Raw genomic sequence first — 27,808 nt, forward strand, 5'->3', positions numbered from 1 at the left:
GGGTGCAAGCGTGATTTGCACCACCTGATTTGCAACTCCTGCGGGGAACAAAATCCAGGCTGCGCACGCACAGCCAGCATGTGCTGTATGCTGTACTGCACACAGCACATCAGCATGCACTCCGCTCCAAAAAGGGAAGGGAAGTGGGGACAAGGGGATTTAAGTATACGGGCGGGTCTCTCGCTCTGCAGCAGCTCAGGAAATTTCCCCTCTGAACTCAGAGATTATCCATCCAAAGGCAAATGACCTCACAGCACCAGCGCCCTTGTGTCACAAGCTACTTTTATTTGGATACTGATTCTCAAACTCCTGACCCACATGATGTGTGGCTTTAAGACTGCTATGACAGTGTTCTGTAGAGCCCAGAAATGTGCCTGCCTCTTGTGCACTTTATTTGTGCTGCTGAAGAATCAAATCCACGCAAGGCCAGTGCTTGATTGCTGAGCCACATCCCCGCTGAGCCACATCCTCTATGTGCATTCCAAAGGGCTCCCTCCTGCCTCTCTTGTCCCCAGAATGACCCTCTCAGGGAAGTGAGTGGCACGCTATCCCCATGTCCCCCGTGTTCCAAACAAGACAGCTGAGGTCGGCTTGGGGGCGCTGGAGGGGCTGCCTGCGGTTGAGGCTGGAGCAAATGCTCAGCCAGGGGGTGGCTCCAGGGACTTCTCAGGGCCGCGACTCCCCCTGGGTGTCTGGGGGGCGTGGCTCCCGGAGCCCGAGCCACTCTCAGGGGGCGTGGCTCCCGGAGCACGTGTCTCTCGGGGGCGTGGCCCCAGGGGCAAGTCTCCCCTATTGTGCTTGGGGCGTGGCTCCCGGAGCACGTGCCTCGGGGGGCGTGGCTCCTGCAGGGGGCGTGGCTGGTCTGGGACTCACCTGGTGCTGCGGAAAACCTGAGCGCAGCAAAGCCTCCAGGGTGATGTTGAGGAAGCTGCCCCGGTAGGGGTGCTCCCTGGGCAGTTCCCGCAGGTTGAGTAGCAGCGTGGCATTGCCCTTGGCCAGCTCCAGGAGTTCCGCAAGGCTGCAGATGGACTGGTTCCGAGCCTCCCTGTGGTCAGCGGGCGACAGCGAGCTGGCCGTCCAGAAGGGGTCCGTCTGGCAGAGAAGGGACACACACGGCTGTGTCACCCGTCCGTCCTTTGACGGTCAGCCGGGCCTTGACAACCTGCTATGGAGACTCGCGAGCTGCCCGGGCCGACTGGTGGCCGCGTGTCAGGCAAATTGCTGACTCTGGCCAGCTCTCTGGGGGTCCTGGGGCACCCCTCAACCCAGACCTCTCCATCTCATGCCCTGCTTACCAAAAGGGTGGTTTGCTCAGCACCCCTCTCAGGCCCTGGTCCTCCCTTCTCCTTGGGTAACAGCAGGTCAGAGAACCAACCACCCTCCTGACCCGGTTCAACCACGTCCCCCACCTGCGCCCCCTAGTGGAGAACAACCACAACAGGCAACCGTGAGACCCTGCCCGCGGGCGGGCGGGAACTGGGGCCACGGGTGGGGGGCTGGACGAGGGCCACCAGACCTTGAGGAACCACTGCCCGGCGTTGAGCCTCTGCAGGACCGTCCAGTTGAACATGGAGGCTGGCCTGCGCGCCAGCTCCGGGAACTCCTCCTCCACGTTGGTGGTTCGCCGCAGGGTGGGGTCGTGCATGAGGAAGGGCACGCCGTCCAGGCTGTGGAAGGGGGTGCCCGGTCACTGCCCAACCGTCCCCCACCAGCTCCGGTTACCATCCTCATCATCCCTCCTCCTCCCCAGGCCCTTAAGCCCACTCAGAACAGCCCCGGCAGGCCCGGAGCCCCGCTGACTCTCTGAAGCTGAGAAGGTGGGAGGACCCGCCAATTCTCTAAGCAACCCAGAGCGCCCGGACTTCCTCATCTGAGAAAGGAGAAACTGAGGCTGGGAGGAGAGACCTAGCTTGAGCCAGTATGTGGTGGAAGCCGGAGTAGAACTGGCCACAGGACTCCCTAGAGAATGTCTCAAGTGCACTCCCCTGGGACACTTCCAGCTCCCAGCACCATCCTGCATCCCATCATTGCAGTAGCCCACTCTGAACGAAGGCTTTGCTTCTTCAAGACATGCTGCCACCATCCATAGAAAGCTTTGATGGACATGCTGCCACCATCCATAGAAAGCTTTGATGGACTGCATCTGCAGTCCCACAGTGTCCACAGACACAGGTGCCCTTATTCCATGCACAATCTGGGCAACTCTACACATCAAGTCCTGCTCCCCAGGGAGAATGCTATGAGCCTGCTGGTGTTATTCTTTTTACCCTTTATATGAATGCATATTTATGTATCTGCATGGACAAGATGCCCAATTCACTCTTGTTTAATATTTTGTTTGGGGGCCACCCTCTGGTGTGGTCCAAGGGCTATTTTTGGTTCAATGCTTGGAGGTTGCTCCCCATGGTGCTCAAGGGACCGTGTGGTACTGGGGATGGAACCCCGGCCTCCCACAGGTGAGGCATCCATTGCAGCCGCTGAGCTGTTGCTGAAGCTCCAGATAATCTTCTAAGATCTAATCACTACCACAGTGGCGTGGCAGCTCCAGTGATGTGGAGCTACTTCTTCCTTTTTTTTTTTTTTTTTTTGCTTTTTGGGTCACACCCGGCAATGCACAGGGGTCACTCCTGGCTCTGCGCTCAGGAATTACCCCTGGCAGTGCTCAGGGGACCATATGGGATGCTGGGAATTGAACCCGGGTTGGCCGCGTTCAAGGCAAACGCCCTACCCTCTGTGCTATCGCTCCAACCCCTGAAGCTACTTCTTGCTGAGCCCGAGACAAGTCTGTCCTCCCAGCGGATCTATGGCACGTCTCCATGCCCCGACCCTACTTCACCCAGGAACATCTGTTCTCTTAGCTCGTGGATATCGATCGTGAAGTTTGGAACTGGGCTTATTTGCAAGAACAGGCTGCCGCTTTGCATGCTGTGGTGAACCCAAACCTCTGTGCTCTCCAAGGCACTGGGTCTCTCACCCAGAAGCAGATGCTGAGGGGTACAGGAGGAGGGGCGGGGCATGAGGAGGACGGTCCTACCTGATGGTGACGTCAGCCTGGAGCCCGTACAGTTTCTGTTCCAGGGCCTTCCGGAAGGACATCAGTGTGTGCTCAGGGGCGAGCTGGGGGATAAAGGGAATGAGGTTAGCAGATATGCTCTGGGTGTAGTGGGTCTACTCTGGGTGATCTCCAGGGATAGGGATCTACTCCAGGTGTAGTGGATCTACTTTGGGTTTAGTGGATCCACTCTGGGTATAGTGGACCGACTCAACAAACTGTGTGGTGGGTCTACTCCAGGTGTAGTGGATCTACTCTGGATGAGCTCCAGGCATAAGGATCTATTCCAGGTATAGCGGGTTTAATGGATCTGCTCTGGGTGTAATGGATCCGCTCTGAGTATAGTGGCTCTACTCAGGGTGTAGGGGACCGACTCGGGGTGTAGTAGATTTACTCCAGATAGTGAATGGATCAACTCCGCACCCGAGAGGCTGTGGGGCGCTGTTCCAGCTCCTCTAAGCAGGCATGTGTGGCAGAGTGAAGGACGGACACCAGCCCCAGGACAGGGATATGCGCCCTGCCTTGCCAACACAGTTACATGTGGGCAGAACCCCAATGGTTCTGCAGATCCACAAACACTCGGGACCTTCATGCAGTCGGGCTCTGGTTCCTCACCTGTTAAATCCCTGCCTCACAGGGTTTCTGGGCGGTGGGGGGGGGGGAGGGTTGGTGAGGGAGACAGAGGTGGTCAGCGGTGATGTACTCAGCACAGAGCTGTCACTTAATGAGCAGCAGCAATGGCCACTGTCATGTTGTGGCCGTTGGGCTTCTGGACAGCCTCTGCCCTGCTTCCTCCTGCTTCTCCCTGAGTGCGGGGAGCTCTCGGAGGGGAAGGCAGTGTTTCAGTGTAGAGCTTCTCCATCTATACAGGCATGACAAGACCATTTCCTCGACTGTTTTTCTTGGGCGTGGGGGTGGGGAGGGTTGAGGGACCATACCCAGTGGCACTCAGAGATCCCTCCTGGCAGTACTTAGGGGACCCTGTATAGTGCTAGAGATTGAACCACAGCTGGCTGCGGGCAAGGCAAGCACCTGAACCCCCATACCATCTCTCTGGCTCTCGATGTCCTGGATTTTTACAGTTATTAGTGTCTAGTACGCTGCCTGCTATCAATAGTGATTATTAAAGGACAACTCTTGGGACTGGAGTGATAGCACAGCGGGTAGGGCGTTTGCCTTGCAGACGGCCGACCCGGGATCGATTCTCAGCATCCCATATGGTTCCCCCGGCACCGCCAGGGGTAATTCCTGAGTGCATGAGCCAGGAGTAATCCCTGTGCATTGCCGGGTGTGACCCAAAAAGCAAAAAAATAAATAAATAAAAAATAAAGGACAACTCTCAACCCTTCAGCATCCAAAGACTGATTCTAGGCCTGCAGATGTCACTAGCTTCGTCCCCTGGGGTGCATCTCTTTCTACTACATGTCCTGTTTGTCTCAGGTTGCTTTCTGTTGGGAGAGTCCCTGGTGGACGTTCTAAGCCTGCCCCATCCTGAGTCACGTCATACCCCAGGATGCCACTAGGGGGCAGCATCACACCTAGGATTGAGCCAGCTCAGGGCACCTGCGGGATATTAAGACAGGCAAGGAGGACTCGGGGCACTGAAGGACAGGGGTGAAAGGGTTCTGCAGGCTCTCCCCTTTCCCACCCAGGACATGCTCATTTCCATCTTCTCCCCCTCTGTTGCTCCCCAACATGGGATACACACCCATCAGCCTGGCCCTAGCATAGGCCGAGGGGGAGGAGATCTACTTCCAGGTCACACCTGGGTCTTCACCTCCCATTTGGGTCCCAGGGTCTTCAGCTGGACAGGGACTGATTTGATCAGCGCTGAGATAAGGACTTCTGCAATCTCTGATGTGAGCCCCTGTCTCCTCAGATGGGGCACATCAGCCTTGGGAGGTCCCACTACCTGTGTTGTGTCCCAGTCAAGCGAGCTGTGTGGTCCCTCTAAAGCAGTGGGCCCAGATGCCTGACAGTGGACTCCTCTCCTTCTAGAGCTGGGCATGCCCCAGGTGGGAGCTCCAGAGGGCAGCTGAGAGGACACGAGGGGCACAGAGGAAGGCTCAGGAGGGTCGGTTCTCTTTCCGGATGTTTTTATCTTTTGTTTTGTTTTATTTTGTTTGGGGGCCACACACCAAGTGATGCTCAGGGTTCACTCCTGGCTCTGCAACAGGAATTATTTCTGGTGGTGCTCAGGGGGCCCTATGAGATGCCAGGGGTCGAATACAAGCCAGCCGCATGCAAGGTGAATGCTTTACCCGATGTACTATCACTCTGGCTCCTGTTTTTTGCTGTTTCATGTTTGGGCCATACCCAGCGATGCTCAGAGGTTACTCCTGGCTCTGCGCTCAGGAATTACTCCTAGTGGTGCGCATGGGGGCCATATGGGATGCTGGGGATGGAACCCGGGTCAGCCACGTACAATGCTTTACCCGCTGTCCTATCACTCTAGCCCCCTGGATGTTGTTAAAACTCAGGTCTCTGTGGGTTAGGCGCAGACCTCCTGGAGGAAGTAGTGCGGAAACCAGGCCTGCGCATCTGCCTCAGACTCCAGGACGGATCTGCAGTGAATATTTAATCATCATCTTGGGGCTCCCTAAGTCCCGGTGGACTCCTGGAGTAAGTTTGTAGTGGGGGGGTGGGTGACAGTCACAAACTTGGGAGGGTCGGCCTCCGGGGTTAAAAGTCTCAACAATGGGGCTGGAGTGATAGCACAGCGGGTAGGGCGTTTGCCTTGCACGTGACCGACCCGGGTTCGATTCCCAGCATCCCATATGGTCCCCTGAACGCTGCCAGGAGTAATTCCTGAGTGCAGAGCCAGGAGTAACCCCTGTGCACCGCCGGGTGTGACCCAAAAAGCAAAAACAAACAAAAAAAAGTCTCAACGATGGGGGCTGGGGAGATAGTACAGTGGGCAAGGTGTTTGCCTGGAACGTGGCAGACCCAGGTTCGATTCCCGCCATCCCATATGGTTCTCCGAACTCACAAGAAGTGATCCCTGAGCACAGAGTCAGGAGTAACCCTTGAGGACAGCCCGGTGTGGCCAAAAAGAAAGAAAGAAAAAAAAAGGCCCCAACTCTAGAGTTAGTCTGACCAAATAGTAAGGCATAAACACACAAGCACATGCACTCACATGCAGATGAACACACACAGAGAAACAACGTGCCCACGGGCACACAGCATCACCCCCAGGACAGGGACGTGTACCCTGCTTGGCCGCACACCAGTGTGTGCACACAGACTCCAGGCGTTCTGCGCAGCTACTGGCCACACACTGATATCCGTGCTTCCTCAGTCACACTCGGAGCAGCCAGGCTGGACGCGCAGGCCGTCAGACAGTGACTCGCGAAATGCTACAGGACAAGTGACTCAGCTACTTGAGCCCAGAGACTGTAAGGGAAAGGACAGGGGCTGTTCGAGACTCGCAGACACCTCGAAGACACCGACCAGATGCATGTGTGGACACATTAGGCAATAGGAAGGAATTATTATTATTCATTTGCTTGGCTGGAATAGCAGCCTGGGGGGTGTGATTATGTTAAGAAAAATGTTATTAAAGAGGCTGGGGATGGAACCCAGGTCTCATGCCTGCAAGGCCTGTACTTTTCCACTGAGCCACATCCCAGCCCTCTTTCTGAGCCTATTTAGAAAATAGGCACCTTAAGGCCCCAGGTGCCTGGGAAAGGGCCTGGGGGATGACTCCGAGGCACCCCTTCTCCCCACAGTTATTTGGGGAGGTCCCCTGAGCTATCCTGAACTCGGACACACCAAAGAACTCCCAGTCATTGGGAAAGAGAGGGGCCGAAGAGATAACGTAGCCGGTAGGGTGCTTTTCTTGTGCAGCAGACCCAGGTTCGATCCCTGGCACCCATATGGTCCCCCGAACCCAGTCAGGAGTGGTCCAGTCAGGAGTGGTACACACACACACACACACACACACACACACACACACACACACACACACACACACACACGGAAGAGAGACGCTCACGGCATCCTCTATCGCCCCCTAGGGGTGGGGAACGGCACTGCATCCTTCAGAACCCAGGAGGCTGGGCACAGGCTGGCCCTGATTCCTGGGTGACCTCCAACTTTCTGAGTGCCAAACTCCCAGCTGGACACTTCCCACTGCGACTCCTGACTCACCCAGTGGTGCAGGTCCCCATGGGATCCCCAGGCACCAGATGAGGAGGATAGGAACAGCCCAGCCCTCAACTGCCAAGGGATGAAGGAACCCAGCTCTGGGGCCAGCAGGGCGGGCCACAGGCTGTCACAGGAGGAGGGCCAGTCACTTGCCTACCCCTTAGTAGTGACTCCTGCCTGTTCCACCGCCCCAAACCCTCAGGCCAGAAAGAACATAATTCCCCACCCCTGGGCCCGCCTTACTCCACCCTACCCCCCACCTCCTGGCTCCCTCTGGCCCTGGCCTCGAGCCCTCACTCCCCTGCAGTGCTTACTCCTGGCTCTGTGCTCGGGGATCACTCCTGGACGTGCTTAGGGACTGGATACTATGCTAGCTCTGGGGACTGAACTGGGGTCTGTCCCGTGCAAGGCAAACACCCCACCCCTCATACTATCTCTCTGGGCCGGAAGTGAAATCTTCTGACCCAGGTACTTCGGCACCTTGAGAACTGGATCCCTCCCACCGCTTCATCTGGCCTTTGCATCAAGCGTACTGTAGAATTCCCAGAAGGGCTGCTCCGTCCATTCCCCCTTCTCCTGGTCCAGCAGGACACTCACCATAGGGGCCCCGCGGTGGCCGATGAGCGAGGGCTTGGGGCCCAGGTCCTTCTTCTCCATGATGCAGGGGGAGGAGATGGTGAGCGGGACCAGGTAGAGGGCGAACGCCACGGCGAAGAAGATGCACAGAATGGCCACCTGGGAGGCTGCACACAAGGGCCGTGAGCGTAGCTGCGGCCACTCCCTGGTCTCCACGGGCAGCCCAAGGGAGGAGGCTGACCCCTCTGCCCTTCACCTGTCAGGACCCCGGGGCGGGGTTGCAACAAGGGCAGCCTGGAGCACCCAAAGAGGCGGGAGCAGAGGTATTCAGAGTGAGGAGCCCACCCCAGAGGAAGGCCTCTGACCCTCCGCCACCACCCAGGTATACCCCCCGAGTACAGTCCAGCTGGGCCATACTCACAGGATCGCTCGGTGCGGGCGAACTGTCCAGCCACAATCCAGGAGAGTGCTGTGACCGCCACCAGGGCCCCCATGTGCAGGAAAGGCGCCGTGCCCTGGGCCGGAAGGGGAACCGCAGGGCTCACACCTCCTCACCCCTCCCCACCCCCCTCTAGCCACAGCAGGGCACTGGGTGTCCATCTTCAGTGGAGGAAACTGGGGGCCCGGACCGTGGGCTGCAACATACCACCTGCCTCCGGCTTCTATATGACCTGAATCCCTTCTAGAAGGTGGGAATGACACTCAGGAACCTCTCTGGGGGTTTGCATGTGGGTGCCTAGTACCATCCCCTGAAGGGTCCCCCCAGCATTTTCTCCACCAAAGAAAATGAAGAAATCAAAAGGTGCTGCCACGTTTGAGGGTCCCACAGCGGCAGCCCCCCACTCACCTGCAGGGAGATGAGCAGCACCTCCCACTCATCCTCCCACAGCTGGGCCACGGCCGACATGGCCACCACCGTGGCCACCAGGATGACCACCAGCCCGATCTGGAATGGGGAGAGCCACAGACAGAAGGTCAGAGTGCCACCAGGGGCCTGGGTGCCTGAGGGGGGATCTGAGGTAGGTGCAGGGGAGAGGGGAGGTGGGGAGAGGCAGGCAGGCAGAACTGCAAGTGCAAGACAGGCCCCAGGCAGGCAGACCCAGGGTCCAAGGGACTTGGGGGTGGTCTTCCTTTGGCCCAGGACTGGCAAGAACTTGCCCAGCCTTCTCAGCAAACTTCCACCCAACCACAAGTTTCCCAAACTTCTCCAGGACTAAAAAAGGGGACTCAGAGCCTTCTAGAAACTGACTTTCTGCAAACAAACTGAAAGCAGCCCCCAGCTGCAGGAGGTGACTACTGTCTCCTGGATCAGTCCAGCCCCACCTCCAACACCCTCCCAGCTCCGCACCTGTGACAGTGGAGGAGAAGAGGATGCAGTGCCCTGCCTAGGACACCTCACACCTGGCCAGGCTCTTGGCTTTTCTATAGGCTGGGTGAGCTGCCGGGCAGAATTCTGTGCCCATCTGTGCCCACCTGTGCCCAGACCACAGCTCACGTTCAGCCCCAGCTCCTGGGGTACTGGGTGTTCCAGCCTTCGGCAGGTCCTGAGTACCGGCCTCCCAGCTGCTGCCGGGACAGGGATCTTGGGAACAGCTGGACACTGAGGCCCTCCCCTCAACTCAGTGACACCCAATTTCCAATTGCTTTTACTACGGTCCCCTCTGGACTCCTACAGCTCTCCATCTAAAGCCCTGGCCAGCCTCTCCCCCAGGCCCCAGGCTCTGTAGGGGGGCAGTCAGAGGTCCCCCGCTGATTCCAGCTCTTCTGTGTCCTTCCTGTGGCAGGGTGCAAGGCTGGGGTGACCAGCACCCAATGGAAGAGGCAGCATTCCCCTCAGGTGCAACTGGGGGGGGGGGTGCTTTCAGTTTGTTTGCATAAAGAAAGTTGATTTCGAGGATGCACTGAGTCCTCTTTTTGTCCTGTATAGGAGACAGAAGGCTGGAGACGTTTGGGAAGCTCATGGTTGGGTGGAAGTTTGCTGAGAAGGCTGGGCCAGGCCGTGCCCACACTCAAGAACAACAAGAACAAGCAGAAACATCTAAATGCTAAACTAAACCATACAGAATGCTTCATCGTCCTGGACCACACGGGTGGTGCTCAGGAGCGCCTGGCTCAGAGCTTTGGGGGAATGCTGGGGGGCCATAAGGCGCTGGGATCTGCATTCACTCCAGCCCACCGAGACATCTCTCCAGTCCAAAAGACATGACTTTTTAATAAAATAGAGAGGGAAAGGATTTTTTTTTAAAGTCTTACACAAAGCTCCTGACCATAAAAAGAGATGAGTGTCTCACAGCCTTAAGAGAAAACAAATTCCTACAGCCAAAACACAAGAGCAAAGTCGAAAGGTGAAAGACAAACCAGGCACAGCGATTTGCAGTTCATCAGCCAAAGGGCTAATTTTCTGAATCCATAAAAAGCTCCTGCCAACAAGCAAAACGCAAATCCCACAGCAAAATGGGCCAAAGATAGGAAGAGATGGTTTCTAGAAAAGGAAATGCTGATGACTCAAGCATTGAACGGGGGGATAGATGCCGATCTAACACAGAAGCGGGGAATCGCCACCCCAACTGCTCCGAGGCGCCCCTTTCACCCATGGGGTCGGCCAAAGTCAAACTCTTTGGAAGACATGACCGAAATCTTCCCATACTGTATGGGAGGGAGAGGGGGGGAGTTAGAGGCACCAGCAGAGATTTCTGGGAAGGATGAAGCAGGGGCACCTGCAAGGAGGCAATGCGGCAAGGACTATCAAAGTGACCAAAGTCCCCACTTTAATCTAGCAGGTCCTTGCCCAGTAGGTCACTGCTATATTGTCCTTGTGATGACCTGAATGTTATAGGGGTCAGGCCCAGCTCCAGGGGGCTGGTTAGATTCCCGGGAAATAGAGGCTGGGGCGTGAGTAGGAGCCTGTAACCGACCCCGAAGAATGCTCCTAACATTACTCCTGGTGGTGCTCAGGGGACCAGATGGGGTGCTGGAGAGATCAAACCCGCTGTACTATTCTACCGGTTGTACTATCGTTCTGCCCCCTCCTTATACACTTTTAATTCTGAACAATGTTTGCTTGAGCGAATTGATGAACAATGGGAGGACAGTGACAGTGACAGTCAATATATTAGTCAAAAAATGGTTCGAATATAACAAACAAAACACGGCTAAGGACGGGGGCTGGAGCGATAGCAGTGGTAGGGCGCTTGCCTTGCACACAGCTGACCCCAGTTTCATCCCCGCATCCCATATGGTCCCCTGAGCACTGCCAGGAGTAAATTTCTGAGTGCAGAGTCAAGAATAACCTGAGATTCACTGGGTGTGACCCAAAAAGCTGAAAGAAAACAAAAACAAAAACAAGCACTTGCCCCAGTCCTTTGAGACCCGGCCCTGGACCACTCACAGTCATTTCTGACCATTTCTGTGCCTTCCCAGTCTGCATGCAATCCTCTGCCAGGCTCTGGGAAAGGGGAGATGGCCTGGCTGGTCGTCCACTCCCTAGTCTTACCCCAGGCTCAGGGCTCTCTCTTGCTTGGTTTTGTCCCAGTCCTGCACTCATGGGGGTCTCAGAGAACTGGCTCGGTCACATCCCCGTGCATGCGCCCGTTTTGGAGTCAACCAGGAGGGAACTTCAGGGATAGAGAGATGAGTAGAGCCCAAAGGAAGTCTGCAGGGAGCACCTCAACGGAGGGAGAACGGGGATGTCGGGGTCCTTCACCTAAGCCCTGGGCATTGCTCAGAGCAGGTGACCTCACCTCTTCACACCTCGCCTTTCCACACTGGAGAACGAGGTGGGAGCAGTCCCCACAGGGTAGGGGTGAACGGGTGCATGAGGCTCAGAAAGCAGCACCACCTGGCAGGTGAGCGAGGCCCTGGGGATGGACGTGCCCAGGCTCCGCCCCCGCCCCGCCCACAACCTAGCCCTGCCCCAAGCCACAGCCCCGCCCCTAGCCACACCCACAACCACGCCCCTGGCCCCGCCCCGTCGTTGGCCACGCCCCACCCGCGCTGTCCTTACCTTGTGCAGCCAGTGCAGGTTCATCTGCTGCCCCACTGCGATGTGACAGAGCGCCAGGACCTGAGGGAGCCCACAAGGTGCCCATCAGGACCCTGCATCCCCCCGCCAGGGGCTCCGACGCCGGCAAAGCCCTTTGCCTGTGACAACGCAGCCCGAGCCTGGTCTGGCGGAACACTGCAGGGGTGCGGGGGGTGGGCCCACACCTCCCTGCCCTCTGGGCTGGCTGGCCGCGCTGGCCACAGGGCCTGGCCGGGTCCTCTACCCACTGCCGGTGTTTGGGGCGGCGCAGGCTTGGCCAGTGGACTGAGCCTCCGCCCCGGGGAGGCCTGTCCAGCATGGAGCAGGACGTGAGTCTGAGCTTCAGCCACTGGGAGCAGGAAATGGAACAGAAGTTCTGGAAGAGGAAGTCTGCAGGGGTGAGGGGGGTGGGGCACACGCAGGATGCTGCACCTTGGGGGGCCCTCATGTCCTGTGGAAGTCAGGGCAGCCCCTGGGTTTGGGGAAAGCCAGCTTTTCTGCTTCAGGCCCATGAGGTTCTCCACCCCTCTAAGAGGGCCCCCCACCCCTCTGAGAGGGCCGCCCACCCTCTGGACACTCACGTACCAGGAGGCCCGCGATGTACGTGAAAGCGGTGGCCGTGGTGAGAAGGATGGGCACGGACCAGTCGCTCCAGTAGCCCTTGCGGATGTAGAGGTACCTGTGGAGGAGAGGGCCCAGGGTCACATCTCCAAGGTTGCAAATGGCGCTGCACCTCTGTGAGGCCCTTACCACACAGTGGACATCTGGGGATGCCAGAACACAGAGTTGAAGACCATCTTCCCTGCTGTCCTAACACCCCCGAGCAGCCATCATCAAGATTTGGCTGACGTGTCTGTTATTTTGTTTGTTTTCTTTTGGGGGAGCACACCTGGGGTGCTCAGGCCTTACTTCTGGCTCTGTGCTCAGGAATCACTTCTGGTGGGCTCAAGGGACCACAGGGGATGCCAGGGATCGAACCCGGTCAGCCACTTGCAAGGCAAGAGCCCCACCCCCCACCCACTGGGCTGTCATAGTCTGGCCTGACATGCCCGAAGTGGACACATCTGTCCCTTGTGCTTACATATTAGCAGAAAGAGCAAAGCGGGACCCCTGTGGATACTCGGGCCAGAGTGTAGGTTGTTGTGTGTGTTTGTGGGGTGCTTGAGGGTTCAAATCCCCTCTCCAGCTGCTGTGGAGGTAACTGACACCTAAGGTGAGGTCCATTGGTATTCTCACCTCCATTGCCAGGTGAGAATGGGAAAACTTGAGGTCAGACATGATACCCGACTGCTCGGAGCCTCAGTCTCCCCATCTGTGGGGTGGGAACAGAAAAACGCCCTCCTGGGGCTCCCGAGGGTGCAGGAAAGTCCTGACTCAGCCAAGTCTCTGCTCTTTAACCTCCTGAGGAACTGTGATTCTTAAACAGCCGCGAGGCCTTCTACTGCATTAATGCACCGCCTGTTGCCGACTTCCGCCTACTGGCAATTCAGATGTTCCAATTATTTGCTATTATAAATAAACACAAAAAGAATAATTTTGTCCATCTCTCTCTGCACTACTAATCGTTTCCTTAGGACAGATTCTTCCGAGCAGAATTAAAGGGCCAAGGGGGAATGAACGACTTTCTGTGGCCCTGACAGACACTGGTAGATGGACCTCCAAAAAGACTGGACCAGCCACGTCCTCCCTGAACATGCAGGGAAACTGAGGCTTAGGGCAGGAAACAACTTGCTTCAGGTTGTCTGGGAATCTGAGTGGGGGCCAGATGTGCTGGCATCTTGGGGAGCTGAAGGGGGTCCAGCAGAACCCCCTGGTCTCTGCCTTTCCCTAAGCCTTCATCCCTTGACTGCCAGAGAAAACCTATTGCCTGAATGTACTCTCCTTACTGAAAGTTGGAGAAACTGAGGTCCCCAAAGGCACAGGGCTCCTGGAACGTGTTGGTCCTGCTTCTCGCTCACTTGGGATAAGAGCTCCCCCCCAACCCACCCACCCCATCTGGCTTCTGATCTCATCCTCTTTCTGCATGAGCGAGTCCCTGAACTTCCATGAGGGTACCATGAGGGTCTGGCCAGGGCCTTTTATATCCCAGTGCTGCCTCCAGGAGACCGTAGAGACTGGCTGAGGGGGCTCTGGGTATTGGGGGTCAGCCTGAGGCCCCAGGCAGCCTTCCTCTTGAGGCATCCTTAGCCACCCAGTGCTGGGCAGCACCTTTCTGGGGACAACATGAGACACTTCCTGCCATGATCTATTGGCTGTGTGGCTGTGTGAAAGGTGACTCAACCTCTCTGAGCCTCAGTCTCCTCAGGGGTTCTCAGTCTGTGTTTTGGACACAAACTGGTGGTGTGGTCATGGGGGTCCTGCCCATTTCTGGACAGAGAGCCTCTGGCTCCACACAGCTGTCTCGGGTCTGATCTGCATGGCAGGCAAACAGGGAATGTTCCACTTCCCCACGGTGATGCCGCTACGTTGGACACGGGAGGGATGAATAATTGATTTATGGCATTTAATAAAGGACAGAGGCCGCCTCTGGGGCTTGCCTGGGCTCCAGCTCAGCTCGCTGTGCTGCTGGGGACTGGCAGCACCCGTTATTGTGCTCATTAATAACAGGGGCACAGTGCAGTGCCACGAGGGGGGTGTCAGCACCCTCCGTCACCCTAGAACAGGGTCCCTCACACCACAGATGCTCACTGAGAGCCTCGTGCGGCCACGTGCAAGCTGGAGCTTCAAGCCACGTGTCCTGTGCCCCGGTCCACTTGGCTCAGGGAGAGGCCCAGGATGTGACAGTCACCATAACAGAAGAGAAGTCAGAGGCTCGGAGGGGCCTGGAGGCTTGCTCAAAGCCACCGGGCCGGAGTCGCTGCTTTATTTTCACTCTAAGATATCTAGATTTCCATGGCGGTGCTCGGGGATCACGCAGAGCAGAAGCTCAGCCTTCCCCTTCAGCGCTGAGCTGAAGATGCCGGGGGCAGACAGCACCGGCATCAGGGCCGGAGCGATAGGACAGCAGGGAGGGCACCCGCCTTGTACCTGGGTTCGATCCTCGGCATCCCATATGGTTCCCGAACACCTCAGGAGTGAGTCCTGAGTGCAGAGCCGTGAATAAGCCCTGAGTACCACTGGATGTGGTAACCCCTCCCCCCAGACAAAAAAAAAAAAAGAAAAGGCAGACTGGACCAGTTTGCCTCAGTTTCCATGCCCGTTGGTGGAGGCATCCTATTAGAAGCCTGCATCACTGTCCTTGTGTTATCAGCATGAATGGGCCAGATCAGCCCAGTGACGTGCTGAGGGCCTGTAAGGTGGGTCTGGGGTCACCTCCACTCCCTGGCCTGGGTGTCACCAAAGGGGGAGCAGGCCAAGCCCCAGGAAGGGTGCCCTGTCCTCCCACCCACACCTCATTCTCCCCAGAGGCTCCGCCCCAGCTGTCACAGGCCCGAGGGTGCCTACAGGTGGTGCCACCCCCGCGCCCAGACCCCTGCGCCCAGACCCCCGTGCCCACTTACCAGTTGAATTCATCGTAGTCGTTGCGGACTTCCCACCAGAAGTAGAGCCAGGTGAGCGTGAGGCCGAAGGTGAGGGTGAGAAGCAGGAACCAGAGGCGCTCCCACTGGAGGGCAGAGAGCCAGTGAGCACAGGGCACAGCTGTCCCACACTGCGGGGCACCCAGGCTCACGGGCAGATGCGGAGCCTGCGACAGCTCAGAACGGAGGGAAGCCTCGAGTGGGGTCAGGGGCCCCCAGAGCTGCACCCGCTTGCCGGCAGCCTTTGCAGTAGGCAGGAACGTGGGGGTGCAATGCCCGCTTGCCCTCCGCCTTCACGTGGGGAGCGGTGAGACGGTAGCCCTCACCTCCCACCTCCTCGCTTCACCTCTGCTGGGCCCAGAGGGTCAGAGATGAGGTGCCAAGTCCCACAGCAAGTTAGTGGAGTTAGAAAGATGAGCATTCCACATTGGGCTGACTCTCTCTCCTCTCTCCCTCTCTCTCTCTGATTCTCTCTCCCTCTCTCACACTCCCCCTTTCCCTCTCCCTCTCCCTCTCCCCCCCAACACCATTCAGAGTGATGCCTCCACCCCCCCCCCCCAGGCTTCCCCCAGCTTTCATGGGACCCTTATCTCAGACACACACGCGAGAAGGACATCCTGTTCGCGGGGAGCTGCTGACAACACCAGAACAAATCAACAAAGAGCACCGGAGTGGAAGTGGGAGCAGGAGACCCTCACTACACGGAGCGGGGTCCCTGCTGAGCCAAGGGGTGCTCCTGGCATCTCCTCCAGTTTCACCCCCATCTGTTCCTCTCACCAGCTCCAGCCCCCGGAAGGACCTTTGTGCCCAGCGAGCCACGAACCCCAACTCTCAAACCCCACTGGTCACCTCTCCCGGGCACCTCTCCCGGGCAGGGGACTTTGTGTGGGTGACAAAGAGAATGAGTGAGGGCCACCCTGTTTTGAGCCTCAAGATGACGTCGCCCCGCCCCATCTCTCCTGGTTCCTGGCACATCTGGGACAACGGTTCCGCCCACCCAGCTGGACCTGGTGGGGCTGCCGGAAGCCCCGGGTTGGGGTCTGTGTCCTGTGGATGAAGGCCCGGGCTGGTGCTGGGACCAGGGCAAGTCAGGGCTGGGGATACCAGGAACTGGGACGTCCTCTCTCAGAGCTCTGGCTGAAATGGGGGGTGAGGGACCAAACGGGGTATATTGCAACAAGCAATATAAAATAAGTTATTTCATGCAGGTCCGGGGCTGGGTGGGAAACGGGGCACTTTGGTGGTCGGGTTGGGGCTGGAATACATACTGAAGACCTGAAACCGCTGTATTCTGAACAACTTCGTAAATCACCGTGTTTAGTAAATCGTGGTGCTTTAAAAAACAGTTCATTCAAGGCAAAAATCAAAAAAAGTGAACTGCTGATAGATTATTTAAAAAAAAAAAAGTGCCGGGAGCTGGAAGCCGTGGCCCACTGGAGAGCCAGGCGGAAAGGCCCCAGCCCACGGAGGAGGGAACCGGCTTCTCTGAAGGATGGAGCTGGAAGGAAGGGGAGGGAGGCGGGAAGGAAGCGGGGCCGCTCTGCGACACGACACGAGGCTGCACCGGGCATGAAGGGTGCACACGGGCACGCAGAGGAGCAGCGGGGCGCTGCCGCCAGCCCACGCGTGGTGAGTGGTCCTGCCTCGGGCACAGGGGCCGGGGTGCTGCGATCGCGGGCATTCCTGTAGCTCCCAGAGAGATGGAGACGCGGCAGCCTCCTGCCCCCTCCCAGGCCAGCCGCGTCCCGTCCCACGGCGGGTCAGGGGGCGCGGTGGAGGCCCCAGGTGGGGTCCCTGGGGAGGGGACTGTACCCCATTTCCCGACAGCTCTCCCCAGGCCCGCCCTTATCCTGGGGACCTGCGATGGGCCCCAGCTCAGTCTGCGGACTCTGCTCTCCTCTCTCTGGGGTCTTTCTCCCTCTGGAGCCTCCCCATCCCCCAGGACCCCCGAGGTCTCCCTTCCCACCCTCACCCCCACTCCAGGGCTGAGCCCGAGACGATGGAAGGAGCTGGACGCCAGGGGGCGCCAGAGAGCCCCACCCCGAGCGTGAGGACCCCCGGCCCTGGGGGGCTGGTGCGCCAAGAGATGTCATGTGGCACACAGTCGAGCCCACCAGGGACAGTGCACCGGGAGACCTTCTGGGCAGGGGTGGAGCAGCTGTCCGTGTGCCCCGCGCTGGCCAGGACGTGAGCAGTGGAAGAGGGGCCAAGGCGACTGGACCAGCCAGCCTCAGGCCCCCTGCTCCCCCTTCAAGGAAGGACGTGGTGACCCCACCTCCTTCCTCTCAGAGCTCTGCAGCCGCCCGGAGGCAGGTCACACTGGTCAGGCAGTTCCTGAGCCTGGACCTCGGAGCGACAGGTTTGGAGGATGTGCGTCTGTCCGCACCAGCGCTGCTAGCCAGCAGGAAGGGGGCAAAGAATGGGATGGAGAAGCCCCCCAATGTCCTGCCTCATCCCCCATTCTTGTCCCTCCCTCCAGGAGGCCCCCCAGGCCTCCCCCATCCTGTGTGACTGGCTCTCCTCACTGCCTCCCTCCATTGTCATTCTTCCCCTCCTCCCCGCCCCCCTGCCCTGCCTGTCCCCCTCCCTCCAAGGCTGTCCTACCACTGGTCCCTGTCAGCTGCTGCTGCTGCAGAGACTTCTCCGTGCTGGGGATGGGAGGAGAGAGCTGCTGCCAGTCTATACCCTGGGCAGGAAGTGCGGGCACTGGCCGGCCCCTACCACAGACACTGCTCCCACTGCTGGGGGCACTGTGGGCTCGAGTCCCTCCCCTAGGCACCCAACAGAATCTGGGCCAGCACCCGAGCACTGGAGCTAACTGGCTACACCCCTATTCCGGCAGGAACCCCACTGTCACCCAGCTGCCCCCAGGAGGGGGCCACGCACCTCGCTCTGGGCACCAGACTTCCCTGTCTTGGTCCCTGCCCCGTTCCTCCTCCTGAGACAGCCACCGCGGAGAAGCAGGACTTCGGGGGTCCAGCCACATGGAGTTTGCTTTGTTTTTCATTTGGGGGCCACACCCAGCAGTGCTCAGGGCTTCTCCTGGCTCTGCACTTGGGAATCACTCCTGGGGGTGCTCAGGGGACCCTATGGGATGCCGGGAATTGACCTCAGGCCGACTGTGTGCCAGGCAAATGCCCTCCCAGTTGTACTATGACTCCAGCCCCCAGCAGACACATGGGGTTTGAATCCCACAGGGGGTGGGTGAATGGGTGCCCTTGGAGGTGCATGGTGACCTTGAATGCAGGACCTTGGAGATGCCATTCACTGGTGCTTCCTGAGCACCAGCTTCCTGTGCTGTCTGAACATAGACAGACCTGTCCCTGCCTACTCCGTGCCCGGGCAGCCCTGTCACCACCCAGAGCCTGGCCGGCAGCAGGGCAAGATATATTGAGCCCAAACAATGAATCGCAGGACTTGAATTCCGACCTCCCGCCCACTAAAGGCAGGGCTGGGGCGGTCACCAGGAGCTCCAGCCTCAGCTTCCTCTGTTCACAGCCGCTGACATCACCTCTGCCTCCCGGGAGGCCCGCCAGGCCCTGGATTACAGATGTAAGCTGCGAGTCGCCAAATCCACAAGCCCGCCTATAATTATCATTTCGCGTCTGACAGCCCTTTAATTACGTGAAGACAGCGCTCCGGTCTCCCACCCCCTTACATCAAATCTCTCCTGCCCTGAGCAGAGGCAGGCAGGCAGCCACCCCAGGGGGCTGGGTGGGTGCTCCTGGGGGGCCCCAGGGTGACACGGAGCCCAGTCCTGGCTCTTCAGGCTGCAGTCCCCTATAGAGCAGGCAGGGAATGGAGAAGCGGACCCCACTGGTGACCCCAACCCAGCCACTATGGCCAGCGTGCAGAGCCTGATGTGAGCCTGCCACAGCGTCAAGGCACCCTCACCCTGCCTCGGTTCATCACTTCCTCTCCTTCACTCTGCAAAGCAGAGCTGGAGGCGGGCCGGGCTCAGAGAGAAGGAGCCGCCTGAGGTCACCAGGGGCAGGCCTCCCGAGCACCAGACTCACCTCTGTGCCCCTCCGGCACCCGCCGCTCTCCCAAGGCAACAAGGAGCAGCTCCTGTAATTATCCCTGTCTGACCGAGGCGGAAACCAGGCTCCCAGGGCCCAGGCCTGGCCCCACTCCCCTCCCGGTGCCAGCAAGTCATGTCATAGAGGACACCGGGGCAGGACCTGGATGCTCAGAGGTCCTCTCACCTCATCTGCACCAGGTCCATAAGAAATAGAGGACCCAGAGCAATAGGACAGCAGGTAGGACGTCTGCCTGGCACGTGGCTGACCCCGGTTCGATCCCCGGCACCCCACAGGGTCCCCCGAGCACCGCCAGGAGTGATTCCTGAATGCAGAGGCAGGAGTCACCCCTGAGCATCATTGCTGGGTGTGACTCAGAAACAAGCAGAAGAAACGAAGAGACCGGGCTGGGTCCCCCAACAGAAGAAGGGTCTGGAACAGAAGCATAGGCTGAGCACATGACCAGCACATGAAGGAGGACGTGCCAGATGGAAACCCACTTGGTAAAGGATGAAGACCAGCCTTCCTACTTCATATTCCACAGCAGACAAAAAAATCTCAGCCAGCAAAATCGCCTTCATTTCTCCGCCAGTGCCCTCTTGCAGTCTGTCACACACACGAGTGCTGAGCCCTGAACACCGGCAGATGCATCCCGCCTGGGTCCCCTCTGAGCAGCCCACAGGCGATGCCACTCCTTGGAATGAGTCTGGAGAATGGGGCCGCCTAGAGGCGCAAGGGGAGTGAGGGACCCAGAAGCAGTCTGGAGGGCTTCCTGAAGGAAGAGACCTCTACAGCAAAGCTGGATGAAGCGGACTTTCCGGGGCGTGGTTAGGGAACTGTTATTCGGGCAGCAGGAGTGAGGAAGCGAGGTTGTAAGGGCACAGAGCTTGTTTGGAGGAAGAAAGTCCAAGTACTGGTTTTCACATATATATTGTATGTTTTTCCCTTTTTATCATTTGACCTTTGTGTATTTTTTAATATAATTTTTTTTGTCACACCCAGCGATGCTCAGGGGTTATTCCTGGCTCTGCACTCAGGAATTACTCCCAGCAGTGCTCGGGGGACCATATGGGATGCTGGGAATCGAACCTGGGTCAACCATGTGCAAGGCAAAAGCCCTACCTGCTGTGCTATTGCTCCAGCCCCTTAATATAAAATTTGAATACAGTTAAATCCTTTTCTTATTTTCCTTTCACGTGTTGTCTTTGGGAAGATAGCCCAAGGTTATATATTGAAATCATATTTTACAGCGGCTATTTCTTGGCTCCTGTTTACTTTACCATCTGCAACGCGCCCGTCTATACATATGGATGCGTACGTGCAGAGGGGGGTTTGGAAGCCTTGTTCCTAAAGCATGAAGATTAGAATTTTTACTCTTTCCAAATTGTTTGAATTTTCTCAACAAATGTCTGGTTCCTAAACAGGGAAAAGAGGAGCACAAAAAATGGGGGAAAAAAAAAAGAAGCCTATTTTAATCCATCTGAAATTTATTTTGATTTGAGGTAAGCGGTAGGGAATTTTTTTCCTTTATTTTTTTTCCTTTTTTTTTTTTGTTTGTTTGTTTGTTTTGGGGTCACACCTGGCGATGTTCAGGAATTACTCATGCTCTTCGTTCAGGGATCACTCCTGGCGGTGTTCGGGGGACCCTACGGGATCGAACATGAGTCGGCCACGTGCAAGACAAACACCTTACCCACTGTATTATCACTACAGGCCCAAGAAGGAATTTTTCTTTCAACAAATGGACTCTTGGTTTCCCTGTGTCACTGGACACATTTGCGACATTTTCTGCATCTGTTTCCTGTGGGGAGCACTCCCAGATGCATGAGGACAAGCTGGACCTTCTAGTCTGTTCCCAGCCAGGTCTCTCCCTCTGGGCTCACTCCTGCCTGGTGGCCAGCACTGGCCCCGCGTCACCCAATGTCCCAGCATCTGTCTGACCTCAGCATCGCAGACCTCTGCGTGGAAGAAGTTGGAGGCATGCCTGCCCCCCGAGTGTGCCCACCCCTGCAGACCCGCTCCGTTAGGCTCCCACGCCCATTCCCCACCACGTTCCAAATGGGGCTGGAGGCACAGGAAAACGCCTAGAAAATGTCAGCTGGCGGGTGGAAAGTGCCGGAAGGAGGAGAGGGCAGGTTTTGGCAGGATCCCCCAGGAGATTTGGAGGATGGGGCGCCCTGGACAGCCGGACACGGATGCATTAGGGCCCAGCAGGGGAAGGGATTAGATCCACACTGGCAGCCAGCTCTCTGCAGCCTGAGAGACTGGATTTACTTTTCTGGGCTACGGCGAGCTGGGCAATTAGGGTTTTCTGTGCCCTTGCTTCTGACACAGAGTACACAGCCACTCACTCAGCATGGAAGGAGCCTCAGTATCCCACTCGCCCCCAGCCCTGCCCGCGGACAGTACTAGCCCAGGAGGAACAGCACCCAAGAGTTGGGGACCTTCGTTGGTGATTGTCCCAGAACGCCACCGAGGGCCCCAGCCCCTACGGAGCCCCACCAACAACTCTTGATCCGTCCGCACCCCCTCAGCAGGTGCTCAGGGCAGCCCCAGAGCCTCCTAAGCCAGGCTTGAAGGCGCCCCCCTCCCTCCCAGCATGGACGGCCACACAGGGCACCCTGGATGCCAGGCAGCCAGGAACTCAGTAGGGTGCAGGGTTCCCGGAAGCCCAGGGCTGGCATAGCTTTATTGCAGAGATAAATCCTCAGCTCCGGGTGCTGTAATCAGCCGTGCTGGGCCAGGCTCCCTCTCAGCGCTGTAATAATATCCTCTCCCATGTTCTTTTCCTCCCGGCAATAGCATTAAGGCAGTGCTCCCCAAATGGCCATTCTGCACCCCCAGGGGACATGGAAATGATCTAGGGGATTCACGGGAGGGGGGGGAGGAGGAACAGTCTTAGTGCAGCTGTGGGAGTGGAGGGTTCTGTTCCTGCACTTAAAGAAGGTATATTTTGTGTCATTTCGTTTGGGGAGGGGCATACCCAGTGGGGCTCAGGGTTTAATCCTGGCTCTGTGCTCAGGAATCGCTCCTGGTGGGCTTAAGGGGCCATAATGAGTGATGCAAGCATTGAACCTGGGTGGATTACATGCAAGGCAAGCCCCTGCCCTCTGGATCATCTCTCCAACTGAAACGTTTCCAGGGGGCTCCGAGTGGTTTTTATTTGGGGGCAGGGGCTGGAAAGGAGACTGTTGGCCAAGCAGGTTTGGGATGGAATGTTGCCCCTTTTCAGAAATGGGAACCCCACATCTTGGAGCCCGAGAATGTCCTAGAGAAGGGCAGAGCCAACTCTGCCCAAGGCGGGAGTCTTAGACAGGATAAGGGATCTCCTGCCCATCACTGACACTGTGGGGAGTGACATATTCTGTGGGGCCACGGGTGGAAACTGAATGAACGGGAGACACAGCCTGACTAAGGGCACGACCACTAGGACAGAGGGGAAGAAAGGGAGGGGCTAGAGTCTGAACATGACCTAGTCTGAACAGGACCTCACCGACCCAGGGAAGGAAGGAGACCACTGCTGTGCCCCACAGCACTGAGTACTCCACAGCACTGGGTACTCCACAGCACTGAGTACCCTACAGCACTGAGTATCCCACAGCACTGAGTACCCCACAGCACTGAGCACTCCACAGCATTGAGTACCCCACAGCACAGAGTACTCCATAGCACTGAGTACCCTATAGCACTGAGAACCCCACAGCACTGAGTACCCTACAGCACTGAGTACCCTACAGCACTGAGTACCCCACAGCACTGAGTACACCACAGCACTGAGTACCCTATAGCACTGAGCTCTCCACAGCATTGAGTACCCCACAGCACTGAGTACCCCACAGCAAAGAGTAACCCATAGCACTGAGTACCCTACAGTACTGAGTACCCCACAGGACTGAGTACACCACAGCACTGAGTGCACCACAGCACTGAGTACCCTATAGCACTGAGCACTCCACAGCACGGAGTACCCCACAGCACTGAGTACCCTAGAGCACTGAGTACCCTATGGCACTGAGCTCCCCACAGCACCAAGCACCTCACCCCACAGCTCCAAGTACCCCGGAGCACCAAATACCTCATAGCACTGAGTACCCTACAGCACTGAGTACCCCACAGCACTGAGCATCCCCAGCACTGAGTACCCCACAGCACTGTCATACCCCACAGGCTTAGTCTGGTTCATTTTATTGTGTCATTTTGCTTCTTTGGGCCACACCTGGTGATGCTCAGGAACTACTCTAGTGGTACTCAGGGGGACAGGTGGGATGCTGGGTTGGAAGTGTGCAGGGCAAGCACCCTCCCCATTGTATTATCTCTCTGGTCCCATCACCCTGGTTCTCTTTTTGGAGGAGAGGGGTGTTCTTGGAGCGACAGACATCTGTGATGAGAGAGGCATGGCAGGGGAGGGGATGGTGCCCTGGGGAGGCTGTGAAGAGGTGATGCTGGGGCATGGAGGGACCCACCTAGGACTCTCTGCCGGCGTGGGAGGGCCCCATCCTAGGAGGCTGGCCACGAGGGCGGGGGATCTCTTGGGCGGACGCATGCGAGGAGCTATTCCTTGGCTCCTCAGAGACCAGCTCCTGCGCCCTGGGCCCGAGACACAGTCTGATGGCCTCGGGCTCTAGGAAGGAGCTTGTGCACCTGCATGAGGAGTCCCGGGGTCTCCCAGCCAGGCTGGTGACTGCACCTTCAGTGTGTCTCTAGCACCCCTGGCTACAGCCTCCGCCCTCCCCACCTCTGTCCCAGCTGCACCTTCCCCTGTACCCCGGGACCCAGGCGTGGAGCGGGGGAGGCTTTCAGTCCCAGCACCGAGAGTGCGCCCAGAGCTCTTCCTTCCCCACTTCCCACTGGGCCTCACACATCGGCTCAGCTGCCCTGCTGTGGCCACCCTGGGAGGCCTGGCAGGAAAGGGGCAGGTCTGCTGAAGGACTGAGCAAGTGGCACGGCCCCTGTAAGCCAGGGGTGAGAGAGCGAGTGGGCCCAGGGCTGGAGAGTGGGCCAGGGGCATTGCCCACTCTGCCTTCAGTTCTATGGCTTGAATAAATCACCTTCTGGAGCCCCAGCCTGAGGCGCAAGAGGTCCAACAGACTTCCAAGAGCCCCCTCCAAGTCTCGGGTGGTCCAGAAGTCCAGGAGGTCTGTGGACACCTGACCTCTCCAGGAGGTCTGCGGGCACCTGACCTCTGACCCTGGGGCACAGAGGCGGGCATCTTCTCCCACGGCTACAGAGGGCCCCGTGGGGATGGTCTGAGAACTGCCTTCTGCCCTACCAAGTCCTTAATTGGCAGTATTAGAGTAATGAGTCACAGACAACAACCGATTAATTATCCCCCGGTTATAAAAAGCTTTGCTTCCCCTTCCCAGCTTTGGAGCGAGGCAAGAACTCGATCCTGCCTCCAGCTTGGGGCTCTTGGGGCAGGAGAATAAGCCATACGCACCCCCCTCTGATCTCCCAGCTTCCTGCTGCTTCCTGCAGGATCAAGGGTGTGCTGGGGGAGGGTCCTGGGGGTGTGAGCAGGCAGCTGGATGAGGGGAGACACCTCTCTTCCTCTTCTCCGCCCCCTTAAGCCCCCCACCCCCACACCCGCCAGCCCTGCAGGATACCAGAGCCTCTGCCAGAAACTGGCCTGGAGATTCCCCCATCTAGCCCCCTTGCTCTGCGCCCAGTGCTCCCCCCTCTGCAGGCGTCTGCTCATCTCCTTCTTGTCTGCATCTCCTTGCAGTGAGCGCGCACTGAACACTCAGACCCCACCCCAGCATCCTTCTGCAGGTGGTTACATAAGCAGGGCGGCAGACGTTCCCCAGACACTCACTCCCCAGCCTCTGCCCGCATTTCACAGATGTCCGGTTTCTCCGGCCGGCTTGAGCCCCTGAGTCGAGTCAAGTTCTCTGAGGCGGGAGGAACAGGGGCTTCCTGGAGAGACCCCAGAAGGTGGCAGTTATGGGGGATGTGCCTCAGAGAATAGGGGTGCAACACCCCAACTGAGGGAGCGCGGCCCTGCGTGCCAGCCACAGCCCGACGTGTGACCCGGGTGGGTGCCACAGCGAAACCCAGCCCAGACAGGCCTGTGTGTGGGCCGTGGGGGGGACCCTGGCCAGAACCCCCTACATCTTCACTGCGCCAGCCCGGGGCTGTGGGACCCCAGCTCAGCGGGGTGCAGGCGGCTAGCCTCATGCAGAGCCCTGGAGAGCCAAGAGAGGAACGAGAACTGGAGCAAGAGGGGGGGAGTAGGAATCTCGGGGGGCTATGGGGGGCTAGGTTGGGGAGCCAGGAGTCTCAGGGTCACCTGGGGGTGAGCTGAGCCCTGCCACCCAGAGCTGCTGCAGAAACCTCTCCCCTACCCTCTGCCACCAGCTGACTGTCCCTCCTGCCTCCCCCTTGCCCCCCATGGCTGTCCCTCCCCTCCGGCGCCTGCTCCTGCTTCACCCCACACCTGGCCCCTCTGAACTCGGCACCCACCGGTCCTGCCCGGCTCCGGCTCCCTCTCAGCCCCCACTGGCCCTGGGTCACCCCTTCCTCACTGGGCCTGTGTCGGCCACAGCCCAGACCATTTATTTATTTATTTATTTACTTATTTTGCTTTTTGGGTCACACCCGGCAATGCACAGGGGTTACTCCTGGCTCTGAACTCAGGAATTACTCCTGGCGGTGCTCAGGGGACCATATGGGATGCTGGGAATCGAACCTGGGTTGGCCGCGTGCAAGGCAAATGCCCTACCCGCTGTGCTATTGTTCCAGCCCCAAGCCCAGTCCCTTTACCCTCTGCTCCAAGGCCTCTGCTGGCCGGACCACCCACGGTAGCCGAGAGGAGTCTTTCCTACCAGGTCCCAGCCTGAGGAGCCCAGAGGGGCTTGGTGGGGTGGGGGCCTCAGCTCCACCCCTCTCCCCCTTCGAAGCCCCAGGGGCTCAGGAGCGGCCCGTCCTCAGGGTGATGGAGACGCCCCTGCAGAGCTGGGCCCCTATGTCCTGGGCGGCTGCCACCCACCCGGCGGCATCTCCTGGGGCGGGACGTTTGAGGAAGCTCACGAAGGTACCAGGAGCAGAGGCATACCGCGCCCCCACGTGGCACTGGTAAGGGGAGCGCTGCACCCCATGGGAAGGCATGGCTGTGAGGGGCGCTCTCTCCTCCCATCCCCTCCCGTGGTCCACTGCACCTGCTCCAAGCCTGGGGCCCACCCAGCCTCAGCTTGACCCACCATCCCCTCTGTGCTGTAGGTCACAGAGGCAGAGAACCAGGCCCGGGCCCCCTGCAGGTCAGCTCCTCCAGCTGGGGTCACCACCCTGAGGCTCCCGTCAGCCCAGTCCTGCGTCTTCCAGAAGCAGCGACAGATAACAGGCAGACAGGGGACCTGCATCCACAGTTCACAGCTCGGGACCCTGGGTGTCGGGCCCTTCCCCCCTCCCCGCCCACGGCCTCTGGGGCCTGTCTCGGGCCCAGGGAGGCAATCGGCTCCTGGGTGCAGACACGCAGACGCGGGGGCAGGAAGGCTGTTTCCAGGCAGCAAAGCTCTAAGATAAACACCCTTTATCTCTCTCTCTCTCTCTCTCTGTCCCTCCTGGAGGAAGTGGGTTTCTTTAGAGAAGAAATGGGGCGCCCCGGGACAGGACTGTGGCACCGGCTGGGGGCCCATGCTGAAGGGGCCCCCTCTGTATCCTTGTGAGCACCTGCTACCAGCGCCGGCAGCCCCGAGGCTCAGGTGACCGGGGCCCCAGTGCCAGCCAAGACCCTACCAGTTCCCTCTGACTTCCTCCCCCTCCCAATCCGCCCGCCTGAGCCATGACTTCTGCACGTCTGGGGGCACCCTCCAGCTGGGGAACCCCTGTTCACTCCCCAGCATAGCCTGGCCCGGAGCGGGGTTGACAACGGTAAATGCCTCGGACAGAGGGGCGGCGGGGGTGGGGGGGGTGGAGTGCTCAGAGCTACTCTGGGCAACTTGACAAGGAGTGGCTGAATCCCAGGAGAGGCTGGGCCGAGCGCGAACCCCACCAGGCTGCCCCTCCCGTGCCCGGCTCACCGCGGTGGTGTCATCGTGCGAGCGCTGGTAGCGTTTCCAGCGGCAGCCGTAGATGCCCGTGAGGCAGGAGAGACACAGCTGCGGCTCGTAGTACTGCAGGGGCTGGTGTCTCACCATGCTCGTGCCAACGCCCCGGCCCGGCCCTCAGGCGCCCATGGAGGCCCCTGGCGGGTCCTGCAGCAGAAAAGGAGAAAGAAGGCGGTGAGCAGTGAGCAGGGGACACAGCGCAGATTCCGCAGGGGCTCCCTGGAATGCTCCCCTGCCACCCGCTGTCCCTCCCCTCCCACCACCCTGGCCCAGCACACTGCTACATCCTGTCCTGTCTTGGGCCTGGAAAGTTCTTCCTTCAAACCTTGCATGGTAGGGGCCGGAGTGATGGCACAGCGCATAGGGCATTTACTTGGCACGCGGCTGACGTGGGTTCAATCCCCGGCATCCCATATGGTGGGTTCCCTGGGTCC

At 58.5% G+C, this 27,808-nt stretch overlaps 1 protein-coding gene across 2 annotated transcripts in view; it reads right to left on the reverse strand.

Annotated features, from left to right (window-relative positions):
• Window positions 1-27,808, reverse strand: part of GDPD5 (glycerophosphodiester phosphodiesterase domain containing 5) — an 80,330-nt gene that overhangs the window by 6,959 nt on the left and 45,563 nt on the right. For both annotated transcript variants that reach the window (XM_056115873.1, XM_056115871.1), the window contains exons 3-12: window positions 27,348-27,521; window positions 15,296-15,399; window positions 12,381-12,474; window positions 11,778-11,837; window positions 8,622-8,720; window positions 8,196-8,289; window positions 7,796-7,941; window positions 3,035-3,117; window positions 1,517-1,667; window positions 874-1,092 (exon numbers count right to left, since the gene is read on the reverse strand). In XM_056115873.1, coding sequence (XP_055971848.1) covers window positions 874-1,092; window positions 1,517-1,667; window positions 3,035-3,117; window positions 7,796-7,941; window positions 8,196-8,289; window positions 8,622-8,720; window positions 11,778-11,837; window positions 12,381-12,474; window positions 15,296-15,399; window positions 27,348-27,464 — 1,167 coding nt within the window. In that variant the 5' untranslated portion in view covers window positions 27,465-27,521. The remainder of the gene's footprint in view (window positions 1-873; window positions 1,093-1,516; window positions 1,668-3,034; window positions 3,118-7,795; window positions 7,942-8,195; window positions 8,290-8,621; window positions 8,721-11,777; window positions 11,838-12,380; window positions 12,475-15,295; window positions 15,400-27,347; window positions 27,522-27,808) is intronic.

This window comes from Sorex fumeus, unplaced genomic scaffold (genome assembly GCF_029834395.1).
Source record: "Sorex fumeus unplaced genomic scaffold, SorFum_2.1 ptg000030l, whole genome shotgun sequence".
Classification (NCBI taxonomy): domain Eukaryota; kingdom Metazoa; phylum Chordata; class Mammalia; order Eulipotyphla; family Soricidae; genus Sorex; species Sorex fumeus.